The 27,985-nt window shown below is 40.0% G+C and overlaps 1 protein-coding gene across 3 annotated transcripts in view; it reads left to right on the plus strand.

The window, feature by feature from the left end:
- The first annotated feature begins 16,209 nt into the window (after positions 1-16,209).
- LOC149203346 (uncharacterized) overlaps positions 16,210-27,985 on the plus strand; it is a 62,940-nt gene continuing 51,164 nt past the window's right edge. For 2 of the 3 annotated variants that reach the window (XM_089403417.1, XM_089403418.1), the window contains exons 1-2: positions 16,210-18,592; positions 18,828-19,289. In XM_089403417.1, coding sequence (XP_089259543.1) covers positions 16,488-18,407 — 1,920 coding nt within the window. In that variant the 5' untranslated portion in view covers positions 16,210-16,487 and the 3' untranslated portion in view covers positions 18,408-18,592; positions 18,828-19,289. Of the gene's footprint in view, positions 18,640-18,827; positions 19,290-27,985 lie in introns of all 3 variants that reach the window. The other variant, XM_089403419.1, reaches the window with a different exon arrangement.

Here is a 27,985-nt window from a genome sequence, read left to right on the forward strand (position 1 = left end):
GGAAAGAAAATAACTTCTTCCTTGCCAATCCATATAGCACTTGGTCAATGAAGGGCAGGCGAAAATGATCCTTCTTTGTGGCTTTGTTCAACTCCCTATAATCTACACAAATCCTCCACTTACCATTTTTCTTGGGAACTAACTCTAAAGGAGAGACCCACTCACTGTCAAAGATAGGGTAAATGAATTCTGCATCTAGTAGTTTTTGCAGTTCCTCTTTGACTATATCTTAAGAGTTGGATTCATCCTCCTTTGTGGTTTCCTGACTGGCTTGCAACCTTCTTTGATGTATATGTGGTGAGTACACGTTGAGGGGTGTACTCAGTGTGTACTCCCTTCATTTCTTTATAACTCCAAGCGAAGGCTTCTAGATTTTCTCTCAACATGTTGCATAACTTTTCCTCTTCAAGAGCAGAAAGAGATGGATTAATTTTTAAAGTTTTCTCTGGGCCAAATTCTATGGTTTTGACACAGATTGGGTTGGAATTGGCCAAGCATAAGTCAATTGGATGATTGTTTTGGGTTTCCTTTACTTCTTCTTCTAATGGTAACAAACTAGGAATTGGACTTTAGAGCAGGTGTTCAATTAAGTCATCGTCATCTTGTTGTCCTCCTCCTATGGTTGCTTCCAAAGCATAAAGTTGGGTTGAATAAGCCTCATCTTCTTCCTCCTCCTCCAACCATAAAGGTAAATCATGCTCTAGAGAAGGTTGAGCAAGAGGGTATAGGACTAACTGCTTGGACATGTGCCCATTCTTGATGGTCATATTCTAGCTCTACAGCTAATGTAAGCATCAGCTGTGGCCAACCATGGCCTCCCAAGGATGAGAAGGTAACCAATAAGCTTAGCCTTAGGCTGGAGAACTAGGAAATCTGCAGGGTACTCCTAGGAGTCAATGGAGACCATCACATCCTCCACAATTCCCTCAGGGGTGATTGTGGAACAGTCTGCAAGTTGCAACACTGTTGTGGTCTTCCTCAATGCCCCTTGGAGGTTGAACTTGAGCATGGTGTCCTTGGTCATCACATTAATTGCAGCCCCAAGATCAATTAGAGTGTGTGGAACAATGGTGCCATTGATGTGCACATCTACTACAAGGCTTCCAAGGTCCAAATATTTTGGACATATTACTTGCCCCAGCATTAAGTTAGACAGCTGCCCAATGAAATTAATGGTAGGGGCATCTCTTTTTCTCCTTCCTAGATGCTTGAAGCACTTCCCCTTAATAAATTTATTGTAAATGAGAACATCTTTTATTGCTTGGAGAAGGGGGATCTTTACACAGATTTTTCAATTCTCCCAAAAGTTCAAGTTCTTCTGGGTTAGGCTAGAGTGGTTGGGCTAATCTCTCAAGAAATGGTGGATTTACTTTAAGGTTGCTTTTCTTTCTTTCTTCCTCAACCTCCCTATGTGGAGAGGGAGGTTGGTTATCTAGGAGAATCTCCCAGATCTTAAGTTGATCTCCTGGATTTCTACAACATAAACTGGGTATGATGTCTCTCCATGGTATACTTGTTGAGCTCGCCTATTATTTGGGTTTGGATTTGGTTGGGCAGGCATTTGGGGTTCCTTGGGTGGAGCAGAGTGTAGGAGTTGTGGTTGGGTAAGTGGTGAAGGAAATAGAGCTGGGGCATTGTTGTATTGGGGCCTCCACCCCTAGTGTGGGGTATTCCACTGAGGTTGTGGCTGAACATAAGGTTGAAATGATTGGCTGGCTGGCTGGGAATGATACTGAGATGCATAGGACCAAGGAGGGGGTGTAGATCAAGAAGGATGAGCAGGGGGTCCCCAAGAAGGTATAATTGTGGTTTGGTTGGAGTTGTAATATGCATGGGATGACCCTTGCATACCCTACTGGTGTGGTCTAGGCCCAGGAGGTCTCCTTTGGTTGATGTAACAAAGCTGCTCAGTGACCCCTTTAGCTCCTTGATATACAACTTTGAGTCCAGGTAAAGAAGGGCACTTGTCTATGGAGTGGTTTTCTTCACAAATCGAACAAATCTTAATGCAGTTCAATGGACATTAGTTCTTAGGGTGCCTCCTGGTGCATCTAGGACAAATGATGGCCAAGGCTCTCTCTGCTTCCTCTTGCTTCCTTTTGATGTTCATGGTGTCCAACTCCAAGGCAAGGGTTTGCGGCATCTCACTTTTGAAATCTTCCAACATATTTCCAATTTCACCCTTGATGGATGAGTTGGAAGATGATGTATTGGCCATAGGTTGACTACCCCTACCCTTCTTCCTGGCTGCCCTAGAATGGTTTCTAAAGACAATCTTGATATCCTCATAGGGTAATTGGTATATATCCCCTCATGCTAACAGATGTAAGGTATTCGGAAGATCTTCCTTTACTCCTCTGAGCAGGACCAACTTTAGTGACTCAGGGTCAAGTGTGCACTTGGCCCTTTTGTAACTGAGCTGGAATCTTTCTTCATAGTCTTCTAAGGATTCATCCTAGCCCATGGTCATCATGAAAATCTCTTCTTTAGTATCCTTTGATCTACAATAGTCCCTATATTTGTTGTTAAAAGCCTGCTGCATCTGAGCCCAAGTTATGATGCTATCTCCAGGTAAACCAATGAACCAGCGCAATGCTACATCCTTGAGGGTAGATGGAAACAGTTTTAACTTTTGCTCATCATCTATATAGTCATAAGTTCGGCATATAACAACAAACTCAAATAGGAAAGTGTCAGGGTCCTCTGTGGTCATGCCATGGAAATGAGGTAGAGCAGAGGGGCTTATATGTTGGGTTGTGTTATATTCTTTCCACATAGTTAACAAGGGGTTTGAAGGGCACCCATAACCCCACTTTATGGGGTCCGGGACAACGGCCCGAAATTTTTTGGGTTTTGGACCCTATGTTAGGTTGGGCGGACCCACCTATGGTTTTGTGCATGATTTTCGCACATGCTTTTTGGACGCGATGGTTTTCGGTCCATGGTATTGGACGCAATGGTTTTCAGTCCATGTTATTGGATGCTTCGACATGTATAAATATGTATTGTAACATTGAAAGGAACATAATGAAAAATCACGCTAGTAGTTCCGGTTTTGGGATCCAGGGGAAAATCTCTGTGTATATGTGTTATGATCTCACATTGTTTATTTTCTGTGTTTTAGAATTTGTATGCAGGTAATTTCTGTACGGGGTTAAAACCTACATTTGGTATCAGAGTTGTTTTGGCTTCAAGGGGACGCTTTTGTTGCTGAGGGGTTTCGCTCGGGCCTGTGGTAGACCCTGTTTAGTGGGAGATCTATGAGATCGATTCTGGTGGTGAAAGAAGATGGCGAGCAGTGGAAAGATAGAGATTGAGAAATTTAATGGTCAGAGCTTTGAGTTATGGAGACTCAAAATGGAGGATCTATTGGTGGATAAAGATCAATGGATCGCGGTAGATCCAGGTACTAAACCAATGGGAGTGTCCGATGAAGAATGGAAGAAGTTGGATCGGAAGGCAAAGAGCACAATACGATTGTGTGTCTTAGATTCAGTATTGCTGAATGTATTAGGGGAAGCTACGGCGAAGGCTTTGTGGGATAAGTTAGGGACTTTGTACCAATCTAAGTCTCTGGTGAATAAACTGTTCCTGCAGAAAAAACTGTATAACCTGAGGATGAAAGATGGAGACTCGGTGACAAAGCATCTGAATGCATTTAATACTGTGGTAAGTCAATTAGCATCTATTGATATTAAAATTTCAGATGAAGATAAGTGCATCAGTTTGTTGTGTTGTCTACCAGATTCGTGGGATAGTCTGGTTATTGCAATAGGTAGCAATGCAACTGCCTTGCATTTTGATGAAATAGTCTCATCCTTGCTGACGGATGAGATGAGACGGAAAATTATGAAGAGATAAAATGGTGATGCCTTGTCTGTACGAGGGCGGACCCAGAACATAAACAAAAATAAGTCATCGAATGGGAGATCTAAATCTAAAGGGAGATCTAAATCTCCAGGAAAACCTGTAAAGGTGGTGTGCTGGAAATGTGGAAAGGAAGGGCACTACAAAAGGACTGTAAATCTAAAGCTCTTGACAAAGGAAAGGGATCTGATGAGGCTCCTTCTGCAAAGGCAAAAACCACCTCAGATAAAGGTGGGGATGTGTACTTGGCTTCTTCAAGTACACATGTAGATCACGAGGTATGGTTGATTGACTTAGGTGCATCCTTTCACTTCACTCCCCATAGAGAGTGGTTCTACGAGTATGAGAAATATGATGGTCGTGATGTCTTCTTGGGGGATGACAGGAAAGCTAGAATCGTTGGTTGCAGAAAAGTAAAGTTGAAATTGCAAGGTGGAAGGGTTAGAACGCTTCCAGGTGTTCTACATATTCCTGCATTAGCAAAAAATCTGATTTCTGTTAGCAAGCTGGATGATGCAGGTGTAAAAATAGTGTTCGAGAAGGATACCTGCAAGATGGTTCGAGGAGCACTGGTATTGATGCGGGGAGTTCGGATTGGAACTCTGTACAAGATGAAAGGTAGCACTGTTATTGATGGGTGCAATAGTTCTGTGGTTCCTGAAAGTGGAGCAGAAAATCTAGTGGTCTTTGGAGAGAAGACCATGTTATGGCATCAAAGGCTTGGACATATTGGAGAAAAAGACCTTCGTATACTTCATGGTAAAGGTATGGTAGAAGGTATGAGTAATAGCTCTCTGGATTTTGATTTCTATGAAAATTGTGTAAATGAGAAGCAGAATCGGGTGAGTTTCCTCTCTGGTAGTAAGAGAGCAAAACAAATATTAGAACTTGTGCACAGTGATGTGTTTGGACCTGTGAAGGTTCCATCACTAGGTAAGTCTGTGTACTATGTATCATTTATAGATGACTTCTCATGGAATACATGGATATATTTCCTTAAGAAGAAATTTGAAGTCTTTGACAGGTTTAAAGAATTTAAGGCTCCGGTGGAAAACCAAACAGAGAAGAAGATAAAGGTGTTGAGGATAGATAATGGTGGAGAGTTTTACATGAAGGAATTTGAAGAATTGTGTAAGAAGTGTGGTATAGCACGGCAAAATACTACTCCATATACACCTCAACAAAATGGAGTTGCAGAAAGAATGAATAAGACGTTGATGGAAAGGGTAAGAAGCATGCTCAATGGTGCCGGGTTAGGACAGGAATTCTGGGCAGAGGCGGTAGATACTGCATGTTACCTGGTCAACAGGTCACCTTCATCATCGTTGGAGGATAAGACTCCACAAGAGGTATGGACTGGTAAGAAACCCTCTCTTTCACATCTGAGGGTATTTGGATGTGAGGCATATGTACATGTTCCAAATGAGAAATGAACCAAGTTGGATAGTAAATCTGAAAAGTGCATCTTTATTGGGTATAAGGATGGTTTAAAGGGTTATAAGCTTTGGAACCCAGTCACACAAAAGGTTGTGTACAGCCGAGATGTGGTGTTCAGAGAGGTGAGAGATGTTATTAAACATGAAATCCAACAAAAGGAACCTGAGAAGATAGAGTTTGAGCTAAAGGAGGAAGAATCAGACTCTACAGCAGAGGAGAAATCAGAAGATGAAGAGCCACAAACTCCAAGTATGAGAAGATCAGTTCGAGAAAGAAGGCAGCTTGAAAGGTATAGTCCATCTGCTTTCTGTTCAAATTTTGCTTTATCTATTACTGACGATGATCCCAGAACTGTGAAGGAAGCAGTAGATTCAGAGGATGGAAAACTGTGGAAAGAGGCCATGTTTGATGAAATGGCATCTTTGCACAAAAATGAGGCTTGGGATCTGATGGAGTTGCCGGCTGGAAGAAAACCCATTGGCTGCAAATGGGTGTTCAGAAAGAAGACAAATGCAGAAGGAAAAGTGGAGAAATACAAAGCTCAGTTGGTAGCAAAAGGTTATTCCCAGGTGTCGGGAGTTGATTTTGGTGATATTTTTTCTCCTGTTGCCAAGGTAACTTCTATTAGATTACTTTTATCTGTTGTTGCTGCTTTTGATTTTGAGGTAGAACAAATGGATGTGAAGACAACATTTCTTCACAGGAATCTGGAAGAGGAAATCTACATGAAGCAACTTGAAGGCTTTGTAGCGAAGGGTAAGAAAGAACTGGTATGCAAGTTAAAGAAGTCTCTATATGGGTTAAAACAGTCACCAAGGATGTGGTATCAGAAATTTGATACATTTATACAGGGACTTGGCTTTACTAGAAGCAAAGCAGATCACAGTGTGTATTTTAAATTAATTGGTGACCGTGTTATTTATATGGTCTTGTATGTGGATGATATGTTGCTGGTTGGAAATGACAAAGAAATTATCCAGGATTTGAAGACCCAATTGTCCTCCAAATTCGACATGAAAAATCTTGGTGCTGCAAACTATATTTTGGGCATGGAAATTAAAAGAGATCGGGCAAAGAGGAAGCTCTGGTTAAACCAAAGGAAGTATGTCGAGACAATACTGCAAAGGTTTAATATGCAGGATAGTAAACCGGTGAAGGTTCCTATTCCTGTAGGTGTGAGGTTATCTGCTGAACAATGTCCCAAGACACAAGAAGAGGAAGAGGACATGTCCCGTGTTCCATATGCAAGTGCAATCGGTAGCCTGATGTATGCAATGGTCTGTACTAGACCAGACACTGCACATGCAGTGGGAGTATTGAGCAGGTTTATGTCAAAACCAGGTAAGGAGCATTGGACAACAATGAAGCGGGTTTTCAGGTATTTGCGTGGCACTAGTGATTATGGTTTGTGCTACCAAGGAAGACCAGGATTGGACAGAGTGTTAGATATTCGTGGCTTTGTTGATGCAGACTAGGCTGGAGATCTGGATCAGAGAAGATCTACAAGTGGGTATGTGTTTAACCTATTTGGAGGTGCAGTCAGTTGGACGAGTAAGAAACAATTTGTAGTGGCACTATCAACTATAGAGGCAGAATACATGGCAGCCACTCAAGCAAGCAAGGAAGCAGTTTGGTTGCAGAGAATGTGTTCAAGTATGGGGTTAGTACAGGAAGTTATAAGGATAGACTGTGACGGCCAAAGTGCAATTTTCTTGGCAAAGAACCCTGCATATCATTCAAAGACAAAGCACATTGATATTCAGTATCACTTTGTGAGGGATATTATAGAAGACAAAAAGGTGTTGCTGGTAAAGGTGGACACTTTGAAGAATACTGCAGATGCATTGACAAAATCTGTGAGCTCTGAGAAGTTCTCTTGGTGTAGAGAGACAATGGGCATTTTAGGGCTGGGAAAATGACTAAGCTCTCTTGTGGCCCCCTGTGGAAAGAAAACAAGTGGGAGAATGTTGGGTTGTGTTATATTCTTTCCACATAGTTAACAGGGGGTTTGAAGGGCACCCATAACCCCACTTTATGGCATCCGGGGCATCGCTCCGGAAAATTTTGGTTTTGGACCCTATGTTAGGTTGGGCAGACCCACCTATGGTTTTGTGCATGATTTTCGCACATGTTTTTTGGACACAATGGTTTTGGGTCCATGGTATTGGACGCGATGGTTTTCGGTCCATGGTATTGGATGCTTCGACATGTATAAATATGTATTGTAACATTGAAAGCAACATAATGAAAAATCAAGCTGGTAGTCCCAGTTTTGGGATCCAAGGGAAAATCTCTGTGTATATGTGTTTTATGTGTTATGATCTCGCATTGTTTATTTTCTGTGTTTTAGAATTTGTATGCAGGTAATTTCTGTATGGGGTTAAAACCTACATTATATTCTTCATCTTAGTGTCCCCATTGGTTCCCTGACGGGGAAGACACCTCAACTCTCTCTCTATTCTCTCTGTCATTTTGGTTTTCAACATTGGCTCAGTAGGGATGGGTTCTTCTTCTTCATCTTCCCCTATAGGTTCTTCAAATATGTCAGGTTGCTCACCTAAAGGTTCCTCTAGTTCACATCCACCGAAGAAGAGAGAAGGTTGGATGTTGGATGCAGTGGGGGTATTTGGCAAGAATTTTCCTAAATTGTCCCTATTCCTACGAGGTATGAAAGGAAATGTTTTTGGGTTGTTTTTTGGAAGTTTTTTTTAGCAAGAAAGTATTTTGCAGGAATGAAATTGCTGATTGAATGAAAACTACTGACAGAAAGAAACTACTTGCTAAATTGAAATTCTACTTGTAGAAAACAACTGATAGAAAGAAACTACTTGCATAAAACTACTGACAGAAAGAAATTACTTGCTGAATTGAAATTCTACTTGTAGAAAACAACTGATAGAAAGAAACTACTTGTAGAAAACTACTGACAGAAAGAAACTACTTGCTGAATTGAAATTCTACTTGCAGAATGGAAAGGAAAGCAAATAATGACAAATGAAAGAAAGGAAGCTACTAGATTACTTTTGCAAAAATAAACTAATGGAAGAAAGTTGAAGACTAGAAATAGAAAAAAAGAAAGCAGTCTAGGAATACAAGAAAAGAAAGCAGTACTCACATTCTACTCTGACACCCCCTCGACAACGACGCCAAAAAGTGATGAGCACTAATATTGCAACAAGGACACTGCAACTCCTGGGCTACCAGCGTTACTAATCAACTCGGGGTTCGTACAAACTTGGAGGTGACAATGCTATATGCATAAGTAGAATTGAAGGTCATGCCTGTTGTCACTTGTTCATCTGGTAAGAGACCCCAAGGGTTCCAAGTCAGACTTCTATAGAGTCAGAAGAAGCTTGATTCTTTGATGGAAGAAGAGCAAATCTATTCTAGGAGAGCTATTCTACTGCAGTGATGAAGAAAACAACATGTAATGCTAAATCACACCATATCTTAATTAACCATTTAAACAGCTAAACTAAGTAGAATTGCTAAATCAACACTAACCTAATGCTGCTATCTAAGTTATAGAAGTAAAGAGTATCAAACTAAACTAATGAATAAGCAAAGAAACTAAACGAAAGCTGTTTTTGCGTTTTTAGTTTTTTTGGTAAAATCAAGCATGCAAGGAGTTAAGCGGAAGAGCAAGCGAAGATTGAAATCAGTGAAAGGAGGACGTAACGAAGCAGAAGTGCAGCGGAACCGTTGGATTGATCGGGAACAATATTAATGGGAGATGAGCGACAAAGATCTTATCGCAGAAGATTACGTGAATAGATGGACGAATAAGACTAATCAGAAGATGAATGGCGGAGATCTTATCGTGGGAGGTTTAAGTCAAGAGATGAACGAACAAGACTAATCGGAAGATGAATGGCGGAGATCCTATCGCGGGAGGTTTAAGTCAAGAGATGAACGAACAAGACTAATTGGAAGATGAATGGCGGAGATCCTATCACATGAGATTGAGTGAATAGATGGATGGACAGGATTAACGAAATATGAGCGGCGTAGATCTTATCGTGTAGGTTAAGTGAATCGATGGACAACATGGTTAAATGAAAGATTGAGTCGCAGCAATCTTATTGCGGGGTTTAAGTGAATCGACAGGCAAACATGATTAAGTCACCTAGCGACAGAAGGAAAGAAAATGCGCGGAATGATGGAGCGGGTTTCCGTAGGAGTAAGCAGTTTCTCGTGTGCCCTCAAGGCTGTAAGCGGAATTCCAAATTTTTGCGCGATTAGCCTAACTCGGTGACACGTAGCACGAGAAAACCACTTTTCTCGCGTGCTCTCAGGCGGATAAAGGTCATGCAAGAATCCGTGCAAGATTACGCGATAACCGTTGGATCAAGCGAGGTTGATCAACGGTGGAAATCGGCCAAGCTGGTTAGCGATTGGGTGACGCGATAACCGTTGAATCAAGGGCGCGACAGATCAACGGTGAAGATTTGGAGCGCATAAAGTAGGTGGAAGAATTCATGATAGCTATTGGATCAAGTTAGATAGATCGATGATGGAGATCTGGAGAGCATAAAGTCAAGCGTTGAAATGAATCAGACGGTGATTTGTCAGGTTTGTTGTGGATCGGACAGTAAGGAGATCTATAGGTATAATCTGCTTAAGGCGTGATTTATTGGCTCGCACTTAAGTATTTCGTGCTGAAGGAAATGTGAATATGAGTGAGATCTATTACAGAAAGAGAGTGATTGAAGACGATAACGATGAAATGAACCAAATACTGAATTAAGACAACAAACTCCAAAGCTCATGCAATAACTAGAAATCTAAAACGCAACCAATCTACTCTACCCTGCTGTAATGAAAATGCAGCGACTTAAGCGAATGAACGTTTAAACCATGAATCTATGCGCTAGCATACATGTATAGTAAATAGGAGCCGTAGTTGCTAGGGTTAGGCCCTAACTCAAGAGCTTCAACCCTCTGAGTTAACTCAGTGTTGGCTCAAAACAGAACTCATTCTTATTATCAAAACAATGGATTACATAAAAAACTGTCACAAGTCTTGCAACTTGAAAATAAAAATAGAGTTTTACAATCAAAAGTCTGAATAAAAATTGAATCCTACTGAGGTCCTAGGCCTCTCTACTTATACTTATGAAGTCTCCAACGACTTCCTTAAAATTAGGGACGCTCGGCTCCCAAACTAGAGATAAACTGGTGCTTTGACTTCCACTTGCTCGACTGCCTTCTAGTCCTCATGATTTCGCTGGTTGCACTCTGAGCTGATGAAGGAATATTCGAATGGAGGGGTAGTAAATGAGGAGGATTTCCCTCCTATAATTCCTCTCCCTTGTCCCATTCGAGTTTTGACCAAGATCTTTGCCAAAATGCCTTGTTTTTACCCTTTAATCCTGCATTACATGCACATTAGACCACAAAGCAAAATATCCAACTCTAACTCATCTCATAAGCAAAATATAATCAAAAGTATGCAATAAGTTGTGAGAATAGTTGGTTTGACTAAGCTAGGAGGTGAATTAAGGCCCATATAATTACCCAATGATGAGGCTCATCAATATTATCTTTCCAAAATCAATTTTTTCATTTGTTCCAGGTGGCCTTACCTGCCCGAAAGAAACCAGGTAGCCACCTATCAACATTAAAAAATTTCCAAAATTTAAATAAATCCTTCTCTATCAGTGCAGCAACATTATTTATACTATCTATACTGCATTTCAAGTTTAACAAGTAAAAGCTATTCATCATAAAACTTCAACAAAATGTAGCTGGACCTTTGATTCAATCCTCATCCGAGGATATTACTAGGGCTGGCACTTTGGCACTGGAGCCCAGCATCTCGCTCCTCTTCATATCTTGCAGTGTTTGTTCAATTCTCCCCAGTGCTAAGTTGTTTCGATAAGTTTGGATCTGGACTGCCGCTATCTCCCTGAGGAGTTCTACTCTGATGGGATCCTTCTCCTTGGTGTCCTCCTTTGCCTCTGAACCTTTGCTTGTTGCTTGTTCCCTATTGAGAGTCATAGCCTGGGCCACCACGTTCTTCATGATCTAGTATTGATGGATCGTCTGTCCGAAGAGAGTGTGCCGTCGGTGGGAGTTCCCTAGGTCATGAACCATGTCCTCCTATTATTCCATGAGAATGTCTTGGTTCTTTATGTTGTCATTTAGTTCTCACTCCTAGCCAGCTATTTGACTCGGACCTCCGGTGGGTTCCCTGCCATGCAAGTATCGATGAGGGTTCTCATGTGTTCTCGTCCTGTCTTTCTCCCTCTCTTGCTTTGCTCTCTATTGGGGCCGCTCACCCCCTCAACAATCTTTTTGCCTGTGTCTCTCTTACCCTTCCTGGTCGCCTCTTTTCCATCTCTTGCCATGTTGTCTTCGTAGCTGCTACTGTTTGCTTCTTTATTTTTGCTAGCCTCCACTCTGTACTGGACGTAGTTTGTGGTGAGACCTATCACATAACCATAAAAAGTATCAGTTTGATGTTGTACAGACATCCAAACAATTTTCCATTTACCTGTGCCATGTTTGGTATCCCTTTCAAGGCCGGATTTGAGACTTTTTATGGTTCCTTTTAGCTTTCCCCAACTCGTCTCATGGTTTTGGGTTCTGCTGGCCCTTTCTTCTTTTACCTTCGGGTTATTCTCTCTTCGTCGTCTGTCACTCAGACAACGCGACAAAGGCATCCACACAAGACCGCCACCAGGGTAAACAAAATTACTATTCTGTACTTCGCAGGGAAGCTTGGCCATGGAGAATTTCTCTGAGGGTCTAAACAGCAGGACCCTGGCCCTGTTCTTCGCCGCACCAGGTAAATTTATTCTTCTTCCTCTTTATTCTATGTAACTCTCCATTTTTTCCCTCTGTTTTACCCGAGGAGTTCCCAGTAGGAATCGCAAGGGCCACACTCTCTCGCATTTCATTTCTTGAGGTTACCGTGGTGGAAACCTCTCCATTCCTAGTACCTGCACCATCCTCTCCTAGCCGTAGGCACCACTTGGCCATAGTGAGCTTCCCCATCCTAGTATCCTTACTAGGTTTGCTCGTCTTTCCTCTACTTGCTCCTTTCTCTCTAGGCTCCATCTTCGGCGCCAGGGTTTTCATTCTCTTATCTCTTCTTAAGAAATCTATAATCTTCACCCATCCAGGGTTCCAGGAGTTCCTGGATTCATCCCTACCAGAATCCCTACCTATCCTGGACACTTTTCCTAGTTTTATGAAGAAAGGCATCCTAATTCTTAAGAGGTTCAGGGCCAGAATAGCAACATATCGACTAACAGAGCTGGTTCCGCTGCTATCCCCGGGTGCGTCGTCGTTCCTCGGCCACCTTTCTTCTCTCTTGCTCTCGTTCTCTCCCTCTGCATGCAACTGCCTATTGACTCTTTTCCTTTATGTTTTATTCCCCTTCCCATTATGTCCTTGCACTTCTCTTCCACCTGTCTATCGAATTTACTCCCCGCACTGATCCCTACACCGTCACCTTGGAATGATGACCCTCCGTCCTTTCTCACACTAGCTCTCATTAACTCTCACTTGCTCCCGGTTGCTCTTGCCGCATGTCCTCTTCCCTCGTCCTGCCACTTGCTGGCGTCCTCCTACCCACAATCCCGTTGGCCCCCATGCCATCCTCGCTGTCTTCCTTTCCCATCATAACCGGCCTGCTTTTGGGGTTTGTTCCTTCCTTCCCTGTTTGTCCACCTGCCCTTCCCCTGTTCTTTCCCTCCACTTCTCACTCTTATACCTATCCTTGCACTCGCGTGGACTCTGCCTACCACTTCCCCGCAGGGTTGGAATTTGACGGGCATTTTGCCCGTCAGAGACCAGTTTACCCGTAAAATACGTTGAATTTTTTTAAATAACCGTCTGACCTGACGTGTTGGGAAGGATGCAGAACGTATTTTTGATGGTTAAAGTTTTTTTTTAAAACGTTATTAATATCATATCCTAAGAGTGATGCCTTTCCATTTCAACTTGGAACACTATAATAAATTGATATAATCTTATCAACAAATGAAGTTTAGAAAAAACCCAGATGCTTTAGAGGGCAGTTTCCTCGACTTTATTTTACAGAAATGGTCGGCTGAAATTAAAATTCGTTTGCATCATAAGTTTCGTGATTGTGGTTTCGACAAGACTCGCTGAAAGATATTATTCATGACGATCTTGCTATTCAGAGCTCGGTTATTATTAAGTATTTTAGCTTTTTATAGTTTTTTTGGATTGGAATCAAGTATGGTATCTTTTAAAGAAATTGTAGGAAATTGTAGATTTGTGTGGATTAAATATTTTTATTTTTTTAATGTATAAATTAATTAAGTATATTTAAAAACCTCTCCAATTTTAAATAATTAAAATTTGATAAATATAATTCTTTAAACGGTTTAGGTTTTTTTATGATGTTTTAATTAAAAATATACTTGAAATATATTAAGTGAATTTAGTGAATTGCTTTCTATAAAATTTTAATATTTTTTGTCTTTTTTTTTTTAAATATTGGGAAAAATGATTATAATTCACTGGTGAAATTCACATTGGGGACAATTATCATTGGCAGCTATCCATAATGCACGTTGAATCATCATGGTTTCACTGGCAGCTGTCCATAATTCAGGTTGACTCGTCACGGTTATTATAGAAAAACCACTCCTTAAAATTACCCTACTCCGAGTTCGAGTTTGACTTTCACCCTTACCAAATATCTCTTAGTCTTGGCCTATTAACCTATTTTCTTACATTCCATGAAATCAAACTCTTAGCCTAACAAAAGCAATTTTAAGACATACCATTGAACTAACAAAAATTGTCAACAATTCCAATTTATAAACACAATTTTGCTAAAAATTTGTAAGTGTTTGTATATTTAATGGTTTATGTTTTACTCTATCCATCACCAAAAAGGTGTGTTATTGAAACACATACTTGTTATACATTAAGCGGTTTCAAGTAAAACAAAACCTAATTTATTAATTGTACAATACCATCAGAATGAAACGAGTCTAAAACATCACTAAAAACTATTTTTAAATTTATTAGAATTAATAAATGTAGAAATGGTGTTGAAGAACTCAATTGTAAACATGATAATGTAGATATCTTACCTTGGAAACCTTTTTTGACAAAACCTTCTAGAAATGACCTTTGTTTGGCTCTTTTATAGTTTAGGAATTATTACAAATAGAAATTATAAACTTATAGATAACAATGTGCGTATTTTTATTCCTAGGCTTCACATTCTCAGTCTTTCTCTATTTTCTTTTGTGCCATTAATTTTGCAAGATTTCAATTTTCCATGGGTAAATCTATTTAGGCCCTGATTTCACCTTTCATTGATTTGCTTTCTTGTTGATGAGCTTGATGAGCATGTGAGTGGACCATGCCAATTGAAGAGAGCTTTCAAGTGAATTCGAATATGCACGCACATAGAAAGTGAAACATATTTTTATTAAAGTAGGAATTAGCACAAAAGCACCTAAAGCCTAAGGACACACAACTAGGAAAATGGATTTGAGACCATTCAACAAAGATTATTACCTAGTCTCCTTAAATATATGTCTACAAAACTAAGTGATCAATAAGCATCTAGTCTAATAAAGACTTTATATCAAATAATGTCATATATATATATATATATATATATATATATATATATGTCCACAACACAACAAATTTGGCTTGGTTTGAAATGTTTTGTTTATGATGAGATCTCTTCAGATGCTCAATCTTATTATGACTGAATACGCATACATGTCACCTAGAAGGTATAGGGGGAAGAAAACATATATATTTCGTACTCCTTAGAAGGAATGTCGTTCAATAACTCACAATTCGTTCATTTGATTAGGGTAAGTTGGATTAGAATCTAAGTCCAAATAGTTTCCTTGAAATCCAATGAATATGTATCTACCTCTTATGCAAACATCATTAAATTTCTCACTTGAATGAATCAAACAATCAATCCATGAGTGTGTTAGTGCATCATCGAACATACATAGCTAAAAGAACAAAACCTCTTCCTTGTCACAATAATTTTGGACCACAATCTTGCTTGTTCCCACTTACTCTCCCTCAGTGTATTGGCCACCCACCTTTATTGGATTGTTTGGGCCAGAGGTCTGTCACAGTGTCACCAACTCACCACTCTCTTATGAAAGTTATCCTATGTCACAATATCACCTATGGAACAGTGGAAGTGTTGCTTCGACTACAATCTGCACTAGATATCGAGTGTCTCAACATATCACTTAAAAGATATGAAAGATATGGCTCATGAAGCTTATGAAATACTAAAACACTTTTTATACATTATACTTACTTGACCACAATCTCTCCACGGTGGTCCATCACATTGATTCCATGTGATTATGATCATGGAGAGGATGCAGAGGATAGTCCATCTCATAGTTTTACTTTGTTGGTCATCTTATACGTCCCATAAGAACTCCTTAGTAATATCATGTTATGGCATGTTTGAGTCAAGGACATTTGATTTCAGAGTTGTGGAGATTTTATTGTGAGTGTTCCATATAATTTCAAACCAAATTTCAGAATTCAATAAGTCATTTATGTGTTATGGTAATTTTGTTTTTTCTTTTCATATGATAGATATGTGTTTTTAATGAAACCTTTATTAGTGAAGTATTAATTTATTATCAAAACATCATCTTTGGAAGGGCAAAATTTTAAACATAACGTTTCTTGAAGGACATCATAAAAACTTAAAACGTCAAAAAAAAATTATGCGATGGGTAAAGAGGAATCCAAATTCCAACCCTGCTTCCCCGTCCCATCTCCACTGACCCATGTCCTCCAGGTTGCTACACCTCGATGGGGGGTTAGCAAAGAAAACTAGTTTTTCTTATTTCCCATATGAAATTCAATTTAAATTCAAAAACTTCTCTATTGTGATAACGCTAAAATGTAAAATGCCTCTGTTAAATGTCAAATACCCCAAAAGCGGGCTGTTGGCATCAGTAGAAAGTTTGTAGTGGCAGCGACTTGTAAGTTCATCCAAGCGATCCCTGCGAAACACCAATTTCCTGAATCTTGAAAAACATGTGTAGATTCAGGGTATGATAGTGCGCTGAAGCGGGAAGTTTTCGTTTCTCTCGAAGTACAAACGTTAAAGGGACCTGCCAACACAATGGATTTCAAAGAAAATGCAAGCGAATGAATGACCCTGAAGGTTTTTGGAGAGGCCTTCACCAATGCGTTCAGCAGCGCATACTCTCCGAGCATCGATCAATATCAAGTCCATGGTATACACCACCAAAACCCGGAAAAACTTGTTGCAAGGTAATCCAGATTCCAAAACCCACCGTTTTCAAGTTCAGGCTACCTCGTGTATTACTCTCTCGAAGGAAAATTTGTCGGAGGGTCGAATCCCTGAGAAAGCTACCAATTTAGCATGTGAAAAATCAGATAAACACCGACTAAGGGATTTTGAAGGATCGACATGGAGGAATAATAAAAGGTTTAAGAAGCCCTCCCAGAAGGCCGATCATATCCTTTTAACCAGTCGTGTTCAAGGCTTTCGGGCCGAGATGCTTGAAAATTGCATGAACCCTAATGTTCCTAACCTGAATTCCCTCATCATTGGACTCTGTGACCAACGAAAAGCTGAAGACGCTATACTCTTGTTAGAAAATGTGGAAATTCGAGGGTGTTTTCCCAGTCAGGAGTGTTGTGCTGCGCTGATAAGGGAACTTTGCAGGGCAATGCAGGGTGACAGGGCTTATTGTATTGTGAGTAATGCCTTCAAGAGAAAGCGTAGAGATACTCGATATCTGAACGTTTGTGTCTATGCATTCTGCAAAGCTGGGCAGCTTGAAAAGGCTGAAATGCTTATAGAAGAGAGCATTTATTGGGGTTGTGTTCCGGATATGATAACATATAATTCATTGATTGCAGGGTTTTGTCAGGCTGATCGAGTAGAGGAAGCCCGCCTGATTTTGGATAGAATAAAGGAGGTCGGTTATGTTCCAGATGTTATTAGTTATAATACAGTGATATCTGGTTATAGTAGGAAAGCGATGTTGTCGCATTCGCTGAAAGTTTTCGAAGAAATGGTGCGGAATGGAATCTCTCCAGATGTTTGCAGTTACAATTCCATGATCCATGGTTTCTCCAAGGCTGGTAAATTGGAAGATGCGAACAAGCTTGTGCAAGACATGATGGCAAGAGATCTTGTTCCATGTGATATCACTTATAATATTATACTAAATGGACTCTGCAAGAGCGGTAAGGCATCAGACGCTCTCAGATTGTTCAGGAAATTGAAAGGTCTGGGGTTTTCTCCCAGAATTATCACTTACAATATACTTATTGATGGGCTTTGCAAGGCTGGAAAATCAAATGATTCGCGTAAACTTCTGAAGGAGGTTGAGGAGCGGGGATACGTCCCAACTATTATTACATACACGACAGTAATGAACTGCTGCTTTAGATCAGGAAAGATTGAACAGGGGCTCATGTTGTTTTCGGAGATAAAAAGCAAAGGTTATGCCTGTGATGCTTTTGCATATTGTACAGTAATCACTGGTTTGTCTAAGCTGGGTAAATTTCGAGAAGCTTCTGCTTGTATAGAGCATATGTTGAGCAGAGGCATTGCTTTGGATCTCGTGACATATAATTCCATAATTCACATTTTTTGCAAAGCAGGTGAACTAGAAAGAGCCTTGCGATTGCTATATGATATAGAGTCAAGTGGTTGGATTAGTGATGTTTACACCAACACCATACTCATTAATGGGCTTTGCAAAGCAGGTGATACCGATGCAGCCTATAGGCATTTTGAAGGAATGATAAGAAGGGGCTGTGTCCCAAACGTTGTAACATACAATGCATTGATTGCTGGTTTTTGTAAAGCTGGAAAAGTGGATATTGCAATTGATCTATTCAAAAGGATACAAAAGAAAGATCGTATTACATATACCTCCTTAGTGCACGGGCTTTGCAAAACAGGAAGAGTTCTCTACGCTTACAATGTTTTGCTTAGCTGTTTAAAAAATCATATTACCATTTGTGCTGCAGCACATGATGCAGTTGACGTTGCTCTCTATAAGTCCGGTTATTATCGCGAAGCACGGAAACTAAAATCTGTTATTCGAATGACTAAGATTTTGTAGGGGTAATTTTTTTACTTTGAGTTGGCAAAGCTCAGGGATTGCACATAATTCCGTCCTTGCGAGGCAACCACGTTGTTACAATGTTTGGGAGGTCTGTACTGACTGCTTATGAATTTTCGATAACCATGGTCTGGCTGTTACGATGACGCTCATAGCAGTCTATTAGGCAACCATAAGATGAAATGGTATGCAAGTATATTGCAAAATCCTTTGCTGGTTCCTTTTCCATATGGTACTTTGGATAGTGCCCTTATAAATGTCTTTTTTCACTGCCTTAGAAATTGTGATGTGTCTCTTGTATTAAATTACAAAGGTGAACAGCTTAACATTTTTGCAATATCAATGACAAAGTATGAATAACCAGATCATATTGTTGATATTTCAAACAAAATCAACACTAAACATATGGATTCTTTGCAGATCCATGTATCCCGAGGTGAAGACAATCATGCCAAAAGTTACTCGAGGAATGCTGACATGCTTCAAAACAAGTGGGAAGCTTCAGCCAAATTTAGTGTGGATGCTGACTTCTTTCCTTCAGACTTAATGCGGCATCTATTGAGTTTGCTGACCCTTTTGGGAGAAACTATATACCCAAATGGCTACTTTGTGAATACTGGCTCTGTCTTGCTGGACTTGCTTCTACCTCTGAAGGTGTACCAAATAATTAAATATGAAAGTGGAGTGTTCTATGCCTACTGTGATGTTAATTACCCCTTAACTAGGGAAAGGTGTTTTGCATTGTTGTCCATTCATAATGAAGCAGCGAAGTTTTGAGAAGCAATCAGCATATCTCTTGATTCTATTCAAGTATGGATTTACCTGGGAAATTTCGAATATTCTAGTGGTCAGCTCCACAATGTCATGAAAGCATATGAGGAGGTATGTGAAAATTAATTCTTATCTTGTATAGTCATATAATGGTCCTAGGCAATAAGAAGGTTCAATCATAAAAACTGTTAGGGAATATCATTTTTGGTAGCATGTCTATCATTAAACCTGTGATATATGAGATTGTAAAATTTTAAATAGCAATATCAGGTTAAAAGTGCTCAGTTACATATCATATAATGCTCTATTAAAGCCTCAAAATTGAGTGCTACAGCATGAATAAGAAAATATGACACAAACTTCCGTTTTCAAGACCATGCATATATGTAAGGGAATTATAGCAAGATGCTTCATAGCACTTTGACTGCTGAGTATCTGCGACCTATTAAGAAATTGGATGCCATGTTGCAGTTATGATCTGACTTAATGGCTATTATCGCTTCCTTTTGAGTGACAGCCCCCTTGCAGTGGCACATTGCCCTGCAAGGGCAGACATGTCACATAGGAGAATCAAAGTTTCGCGGGGGCATTACCAACACCTTGATTTCACCAACCAAGTGAGACCCCTTTGAGGAATTTTGAGTCAATAATACCCAGACCTAGAATCCAAAAATTTAGGCTACATGTAAAGTGTATAAAATCCTCCATTTTGGTTTGAGCAGAAAACACAGAAAGAGTGCAAGCAAACTAATACGATCCTGCTAGATATTTGTTTAGTCCAACCAGTCAAAGATTGGTGAGTGTAAATCAAATCCCAGATCATTGACCTCACCAACAAAGTCTCCAAACATCAATTCGATGCAATTTCTTGGAAGAGACAACAAATGCCCATAATTTCAAGATGCACAGAAAGATTGATTTTCGAATACCTTCAAAATTTTCACTGGTTAAAATAAAGGCAGGCAAGGAATCACAAGATAGTGATATATTAAAATAATCACAAGTTATCTGGATCCAAGGCCGCCCCTTAACTAGCTAGGTAGATAGAATTAACTGCAGCTTACAACAAAGCACACTACAGTAACAAGTACAATTGTATAGTAAACCAAGCTAACCTTTTTTTTTTTTCATTTTTTGAATTCTTTGAACATTACTGGGAATATTTGGCAAATGTAAATAAATATTTTGTAAGGATGTGTAGAAAGAATGATTTGGGGGCAAGATTCAATATTTTTAATAAATGATCAGCTGAAGACAAGGAATTATATGTTGGGGATACATTGAAATATTCACAAATGAGCTTTGATCCAGGACCAACCTTAAGTAGTTACCTAGAGAAGGAGTCCACTGTAGTGTACAACAAAAGAGACTAATGTACTAGGGACAATTACATAGAAAACCAAACTAACCTTCTTCATTTTCACTTTGAATTTGTAGAAAAATATAATTCATTTCTTTCACGTGTTTCTTATTTCAATGTTACCATAAAATTTGTTCTAGAACTATTGATTTTTTTAGGTTATAGAGGCAAAATCTTGTGTAGTGCAACAACACGGTGTTAACTTTTAATACCAACTCTAATATATTTTTCCTCAACAATTAATTTATACCCAGAAAATATTTTGCTCAATAAAATTTGGAAACTGTTGGAAAATAATTACACTGGTATTTTTAACTTCAGAAATAAAATTGCAGTGGAAATAAAATAGGAAAATTAACCACAGGAAGAACAAAAATTTCTGCCCAAACAATTTCTCCTTCACTTTATTAAATCTGGAAAATTAGAGCCTTGAACCACAAAGATTACAAAAAATATATGGCACAATTGGAACCTGGGATTCGGTCCACTGGAATTTCAGTCTCTAGAGAAATTCGGCCCTCTAAAGGTTCAGCCACACTAGAAAAGTTTGGCCCTGGAAAACTTTGCTCCTCCTGCAAATCGACCTTCTCCTTCTCCACCTTTGCAGCCCCTTGTGCACTAGGAAACTCGGCCTCTTTATATTTTTGGCCTCCTCTTCAAGCTCAACCTCCCTGAATTTCATTCCTGAAAATTCCTTGCTGCACACCTTTCACTTCTCTTCAGTCATTGAGTCTCTTACTCCTTGAGAAAATCACTCTTTCAATCACAATGTGTCTTTCACCTCTCCTTTAGGCTTATTTTATAATTTCATTAAGCCAAATCCCTAACCCTAATCTCCTAAGTGATGAATGGCTAGAATTAGATCCTAAGCCTCATTTGAGATCTAAGGTAGAGATTAGATCTAAGTCAATTAAATAATTTAATTATTTATTCTTAGAAACTTGGCTTAATTGTCAACATTAATTAAATAAATAATTAATGTACTTTTCATAAGTTTTATTTTTTTGGTTGGCTAACCCATGGAGGGGATTTGAACTGGTGACCTTTTCGCAAGGGGTGCCTTAACAATACTCCTGTTCTCCATCAATTTAAAGTCCCATGGGCAATGTACTAAGAAATTATAATAATCACTTTCTACTCTCAAGCAAGCACCTAAAGTGGCAATCTAACATCTTTTGCATGCTAGACTCCAAGACTATGCAGAAGCACCTGTCCTAGCTAATAACATCAACACATGTAGGGGTTGGATGACATGGATTCAACCATTAATGTACTTTTGTTTCTAGGAAATGTCAGGCAAATTGTTTTTTAGATGTTGAAGCTAGTGGTAGCTTCGAAAGGTCTTCTACATAGGTTTGGTGTCTTAGCATGCGGAAGACATTATTTGTCTCTTCTATGTGCTTGCTTGATGGAGTTAACAATTTATATCTTTTTTCCTAAGTCTAACTTAGGAAAAGTACAATAATTAAAGTCAATTAATTATTGTGGACTACTATTTAAGTGACTTAGAAACAATTTCAACCGTTGATCTCCAAGATTGTTCTAGAAGGGAGATTGGGGTTAGGGATTTGGATTCAATGAAGATTATAAAGGGAGCCTAGCGAGGAGGTGAAGACACAAGTTGTGTGAGTGAGTCATCATTCAGAGAAAGCGATTTTCTCTAAGTGCGAGTGGCTCTGTGGACCAGGAGTGTAGAGAAGGAGAAATGTGAGTGGATTGGATTGAATCCAGGAGGGCCGAGTTGCTAGAGGGAGATTGATTTTATCTGGAGGAGGTTGAGTTGTTGGAGGACCGAGTTTTCCCTAGTGCGCATTAGTGGCATGCAAGGAGGGCGCAGGTCGAGTTGCTGGCAGAGTATTTGGGCCAAGTTCTCCAGGCCGATTTCATCTAGAGGCTAATTTCCTAGAGGCCGAGTTCCTTGGGCCAAATTCATTCTGAGGGAGTTGTGTTACAGGTTCCAGGGTTTTGTATTTTTCCTTATATCTCTGTGGGTCGAAAAACCCGATTTTCCAGATAATTAAATGACGGAGAATTGTTGTGGGTGATTTTATTTTGCAATGTGTGATTGATCTCTTTGGTTTATTTTTCACTACATATATTTAATTCTAGAAGTTAAAAATACTAGTGATTTTATTTTTCAGTGATTCAGTAATTATTTGTGTAAATAAATAAATTGCTGGGGATAAATTAAATTGCCATGAGAAAAAAATTATGGCTGGTATTAGAAATTTAACATGGTATCAAAGCTATCTAGAAGACTTTGAGAGAGAGAGATTTGAGATCACAAGGGTTTGCAACAACGAGTTTTCCCTTTTGTGGTAGCAAAATTATTTTCAAATTTTGGAGCTAGGTTTTGTGGCCGCGGTCGATTTGTGGAGATGGCATCATTAAAATAGTTTGCGATATGAAGACAGGTTGGACGAGGTATCAAATTTTAGTACCTCAAAGGAGCAAATTACCACGATTATGAAGATGAATGGTCTCGGGATCTAGTAGGCAGAGATGTGCAGGTTCCTCCAAATATGAAACTTGCAGCGGAGCTACAAGCATAAGCTTAAAGACATGAAAGCGAGTTGCATAATTTTGGATGGTGCGAGGGATCATATAATTCCTCACATATAAGGGAAGGACATTGGAAGACAAATGTGGGTAGCTCTGATCAATCTTTATCAGAGTACAAATGAGAACAAAAAAATTGTGCAGCAGGAGAATTAAACATCATTAAAATGAATAGATTTGAGACTGTGACATCATATCTCACAAGGGTCCAGCAGTCTCATGATGAGTTTGTAGCTATTGGGGAAACTGTGCATGATTCAGAGCTAGTTAAAGTTCCTCTGAAGGGGTGCGTAAAGCACTTGTACACTTTTGTGTATGGGATTCTTTCTCATCAACAACATCCTGATTGGAGTCGATTATGGGATGAATTTGCCTAGAAGAATACTTGGGAAAACTCATGACCGAAGGATAGCGAAAGGGCGAAAAAGAGAAAAATGAGCTTGCTTTTGTTGCACAAGCGAAAATGGGCAAAGCAAAGGCTGAGCGGAACCAAGGTGGAGGAGGATCTTTATAGAACAAGAAGGAAAAGGACACGAGCAAAGTCAAGTGCTTTGCTTTTCATAAGTTCGGGCATTTTGCCAGTTAGTGTCCAAACAAAAAGAAGGGCAAGGGAAAAATCTGCTACAACAATTACTACGTAGATGGGGGAGATGGCTTAGAAGTTTGAGAAAATTTCTCCTTATTATCTTGCCTTTCTAGAATTGTCACAAGAGGTGTCTAGTTTGTGGATAGTGGAGCATCTCATCATATAACATGATCTTGAGACTTCTTCACCAACATGACCAGGAGGCCCAAAGATGTACATGTGAAGCTTGGTGACAAGGCCAAATATGCAGTCGAGGGAACTAGGAGTATTGAGTTCTAGATGGACTCAGGTGGCATCATGGAGGTGAACGAGGTGTCATATGTACTGGGTTTGGAGAAAAATATCCTTTTAGTTACAGCCATAGAAGACAAAGGACTGGAGGTCAGCTTTACGGGAGGTGTAGTGGCTGTTTGGTCGAAAGGGACTTATTTCAGCAAGAAGAGGGTGGTTGGTAGAAGGGAGAGAGATCTCTATCTATTGAGAGGGCTGTTGAGAAATCTAAGGCATAGTGATTAGGTGTTTTCTCTTTGATGATAACTGCTTGTGAATGCTTTTTACTTCTTTAGATTAGGATCTTTTCTTTCCTTAGATTATTATTGCGTTCTTCTTCATCAAACAACTACCAATGCATAGACAATAAAGAGACAAGAGACACAGAATGTAGGTGATCGACCAGGGCCAAAACCTCTCCCACTGGAGAGGAAAACCCAAACGAATTCTTCTTCTTATAGAGACTTCAATTGATGAATACCAAGACCAAGACCCTTGACCTATTTGCCTCTCTAAGACCAAGTCAACGTACTTCATGTCAAAGTTAACCCTTTGATGATTCAGCTACAATTTCTTCTTCAATGCTTTCACTTCTCCAACACAGATTTGAACTTTTTGGCTTCCTTGACTCTAATCTTCGATCTTCTGCAATGGGCTCTTCTTTCTCGCACGTGTGACAGATTTAGGGTAAATTTTGTCAACAACAATGCATGCATCTCTTAGATAACAATGGTATGTTCTATGCTAAAGACAATTTACTTCAATGTTCCTTTAGCAGCCCAATGACAAATCCAATTATATCCAATAGCAATCACATAAACTTATAAACATTGACAATAAATGTAGATAGAACATAAAATCATATGCATAAGACAAGCCAAGACAAGAGGACACAAGATGTGGCGGATGCCAGGGACAAACTCCAATGTGGGGAAACCCTTTGATCAAATCTTCTTATTATTCTTCAATAGTTCAGCAGAGAGAGAGAGTACAAATATAAGCCCAAAACAGATTTGCCAAATCAGCCCTAACCAGAAAGTCAACGGTGGTCAAAGCTGCCCCAAAACATCCTCCAATCAATAGTCCAATTTGGCATTCAAATCAGCTCAAACTCTTCGGTCAAACCTAGTCAAAGGAGAGAGAAAGTCTGTAGTAATTTTTTGCAGTCAAACCTGAAATCAACGCTGGTCAAACTGTCCCCAAATACCTTGATTTTTGTGCCAATAAATGTAGCCTAGAAAAATCAGAATTTTGGCCCAAAAGCTGAGGTCAACGCTGGTCAAAATCCCCCTTATTAACGCTTTGAAATTTTGGCCTGATCTGCCCAGAAAAACACGGCCTCCTACCACACATGTGAAGTAGAGAGAGAGGGAGCTGCCACACATGCGAAGAAGAGAGATGCCTCCAAATGCTGTACGACCCAATCAAGAGATAGAAGAAGATGTGACGAGATGATGATCAAATGAGGAAAAGGTCTCTCCTATTTATACACTTCGTTGAGGGTGAAAAGACACATCTGTTGGGCTTCATGAGCCTACATTTCACTGGAGCCAACCTTGACAATTTGTCCATAGGAGAAATAAATTCATAATTCAATTTTTGCTTGTTAGAATGAGATGATCTTTATATCAAAATTGTACCTATCTGAAAGAGGAATCCAATGCAATAATCATGTCCATCATATGAGTTTCCCTAAGGTGGAATTCGGCCCTAGTTGCTAATTTTAACACCCTCTCAACTAGGGAGAATTCCACCAGCCAATCCATGATCATGCCAACCAGTCATCCTGTACCTTCATGCCATCACTGCTCTCCTGAACCATGAAGAAATAATGAAGAAGAAGTGATCGAGAGTGTATCATACCACTCTCCATTGACTAAAGTCAGTCCTTAATCCTGGATCAAGTTGTTGAACACCATGCATCCTAGTCATAGGGAGTACAAGAATACATGTTGCGTCCATCGGTAGTGCTATGGTCCCTAACCAACTTTTTCCAACTCATTGACTAGATGAGAGGTACTTCCCATGAGTCCCAGATTCTATGGGTAGGATGTGTGTTGGGGCATCAACAGGAGAAGGTGAACCACTCATCCTGCTCATATGTTGTAGGAGAAGGTGAACCACTCATCCTATGCATATGTCAATTGTAGGGGAAGGACTCACCCTACATGCATGTGTTCGGCTAGGGGAAGGTGAACCACTCACCCTACACATACGTCAACCATAATGGGGTATCATAGGGGAAGGTGAACCACTCACCCGGTATCCAGCGCACCACTAGGGGAAGGTGAACGACTCACCCTATGGTCGCTCATAGCTAGCTCTAAGAAGTACCCCACGCCCCCAAGAGCTCCCAGAGCTCTGGTGTACGACTCATACGAGACCCTCATAAGAGGGTTGTTCCACAACTCCAAGTCTCTCTCGGAAGGTTAAGAATTTGACCTTCCTGAGAGGCTTCATGAGAATGTCAGCAACTTGCTCATCTGTCCTGATGTGTTGGAGCCTAACTGCTCCCTGTTGTACCATATCCCGGATAAAGTGGTACTTGATATCAATGTGCTTGGAGCGGTCGTGGAACACGAGATTCTTTGATAAACGAATCCCACTCTGGTTGTCACAGAAGATCACGGTCGTATCTAGCACGTGCTCAAATAGTTCATTGAAGAGCTTCCTCAACCAGACTGCTTCACAATAGGCCATACTCGCAACAATGTATTTGGCCTCAGTGGTGCTTAGTGCAACCAATTTCTGCTTCCTGCTCATCCAAGACATAGAAGCAGACCCCAAAGAGAAGAAACACCTAGACGTGTTCTTACGATCCACCACACTGCTAGCCCAGTCAACATCTGAATATCCATGTAGCCTCAAATCCCCGACAATGTATCTCAGTCCATAGTGGATAGTGCCCCAAAGATATTTCAAGAGATTCTTGGTAGCGATGCAATGAATGTGATGAGGCTTGACCATCTATTGACTCAATGTGTTCACGACCAAGCATATGTTAGGACATGAGTTGACCAAGAACATTAGTGCTCCCACAAGTTGACGATACTTGGTAGGGTTCGCCAATTCGGGCCCAACAACACGTCCACATAGATTCTTGAAGTTAAGTTCCATCGGAGTAGTCACTGTCAGACCAGGGTAACTCCACATTGAACGAGAGAAAACACTGATTGATTTTATTCATTAGCTAACACATTATTTATACATATACAAAACGGATCAGTTCATCTTCTAGATGACTGTCCAGCTTCACCTCATCCGTTTCAGATTAGGTGTCAACATTCCCCCCCTTAATCTGAAGGGATGTTGGTGAGTCCAAGCATCATTCTGAATCTTTCAAGCTTTTCTCTTCCAAGCGCTTTGGTGAAGATGTCTGCAATTTGCTCGTTTGTGGAACAATGACGGAGATGGATTGTTTTGGCCTCAACATGATGTCGGATCAGATGATATTTAGTATTGATGTGCTTAGTACGATCATGGAACTTTGGGTTCTTGGCCAACTTTATTGTAGATGTGTTATCAATCATGAGTGGAGTTGATTGTATTTGTTTTACCTGCAAATCTTCAAGAATTTTCTTGAGCCACACAATTTCTTTCGTTGCTTCAGCTGCTACCACATATTCTGCTTCTGTTGTGGAATCTGCTGGTACTGATTGTTTGCGTGATCTCCAGGAGACAGCTCCTGATCCAAGACTCATAGCATATCCTGAAGTAGATACCCCAGTTTCTTTGTCTCCATCGAAGTCTGAATCAGAGTATCCAATCAAGTTGAAGTCGTCCACCTGTGTATACTTGATTCCAAGGTCTTGAGTTCCCTTCAAGTACCTTAGAACTCTTTTTGCAGCAGACCAATGTCCTTCACAAGGCTTTTGCATAAACCTTGAGAGGATTCCAATAGCAAATGAAATGTCTGGTCTGGTAGTAGTGAGGTAGATGAGACTTCCTACAAGCTTTCTATACTTTGTTGCATCCTCAAATTCTTTTCCTTCAATAGATGTGAGCTTCAAATTTTGTTCCATTGGAGTAGAA

The sequence above is a fragment of the Pinus tabuliformis genome, chromosome 2_1 (assembly GCF_031772625.1).
Source record: "Pinus tabuliformis cultivar Carrire ecotype Pingquan chromosome 2_1, CPIR1, whole genome shotgun sequence".
NCBI lineage: Eukaryota > Viridiplantae > Streptophyta > Pinopsida > Pinales > Pinaceae > Pinus > Pinus tabuliformis.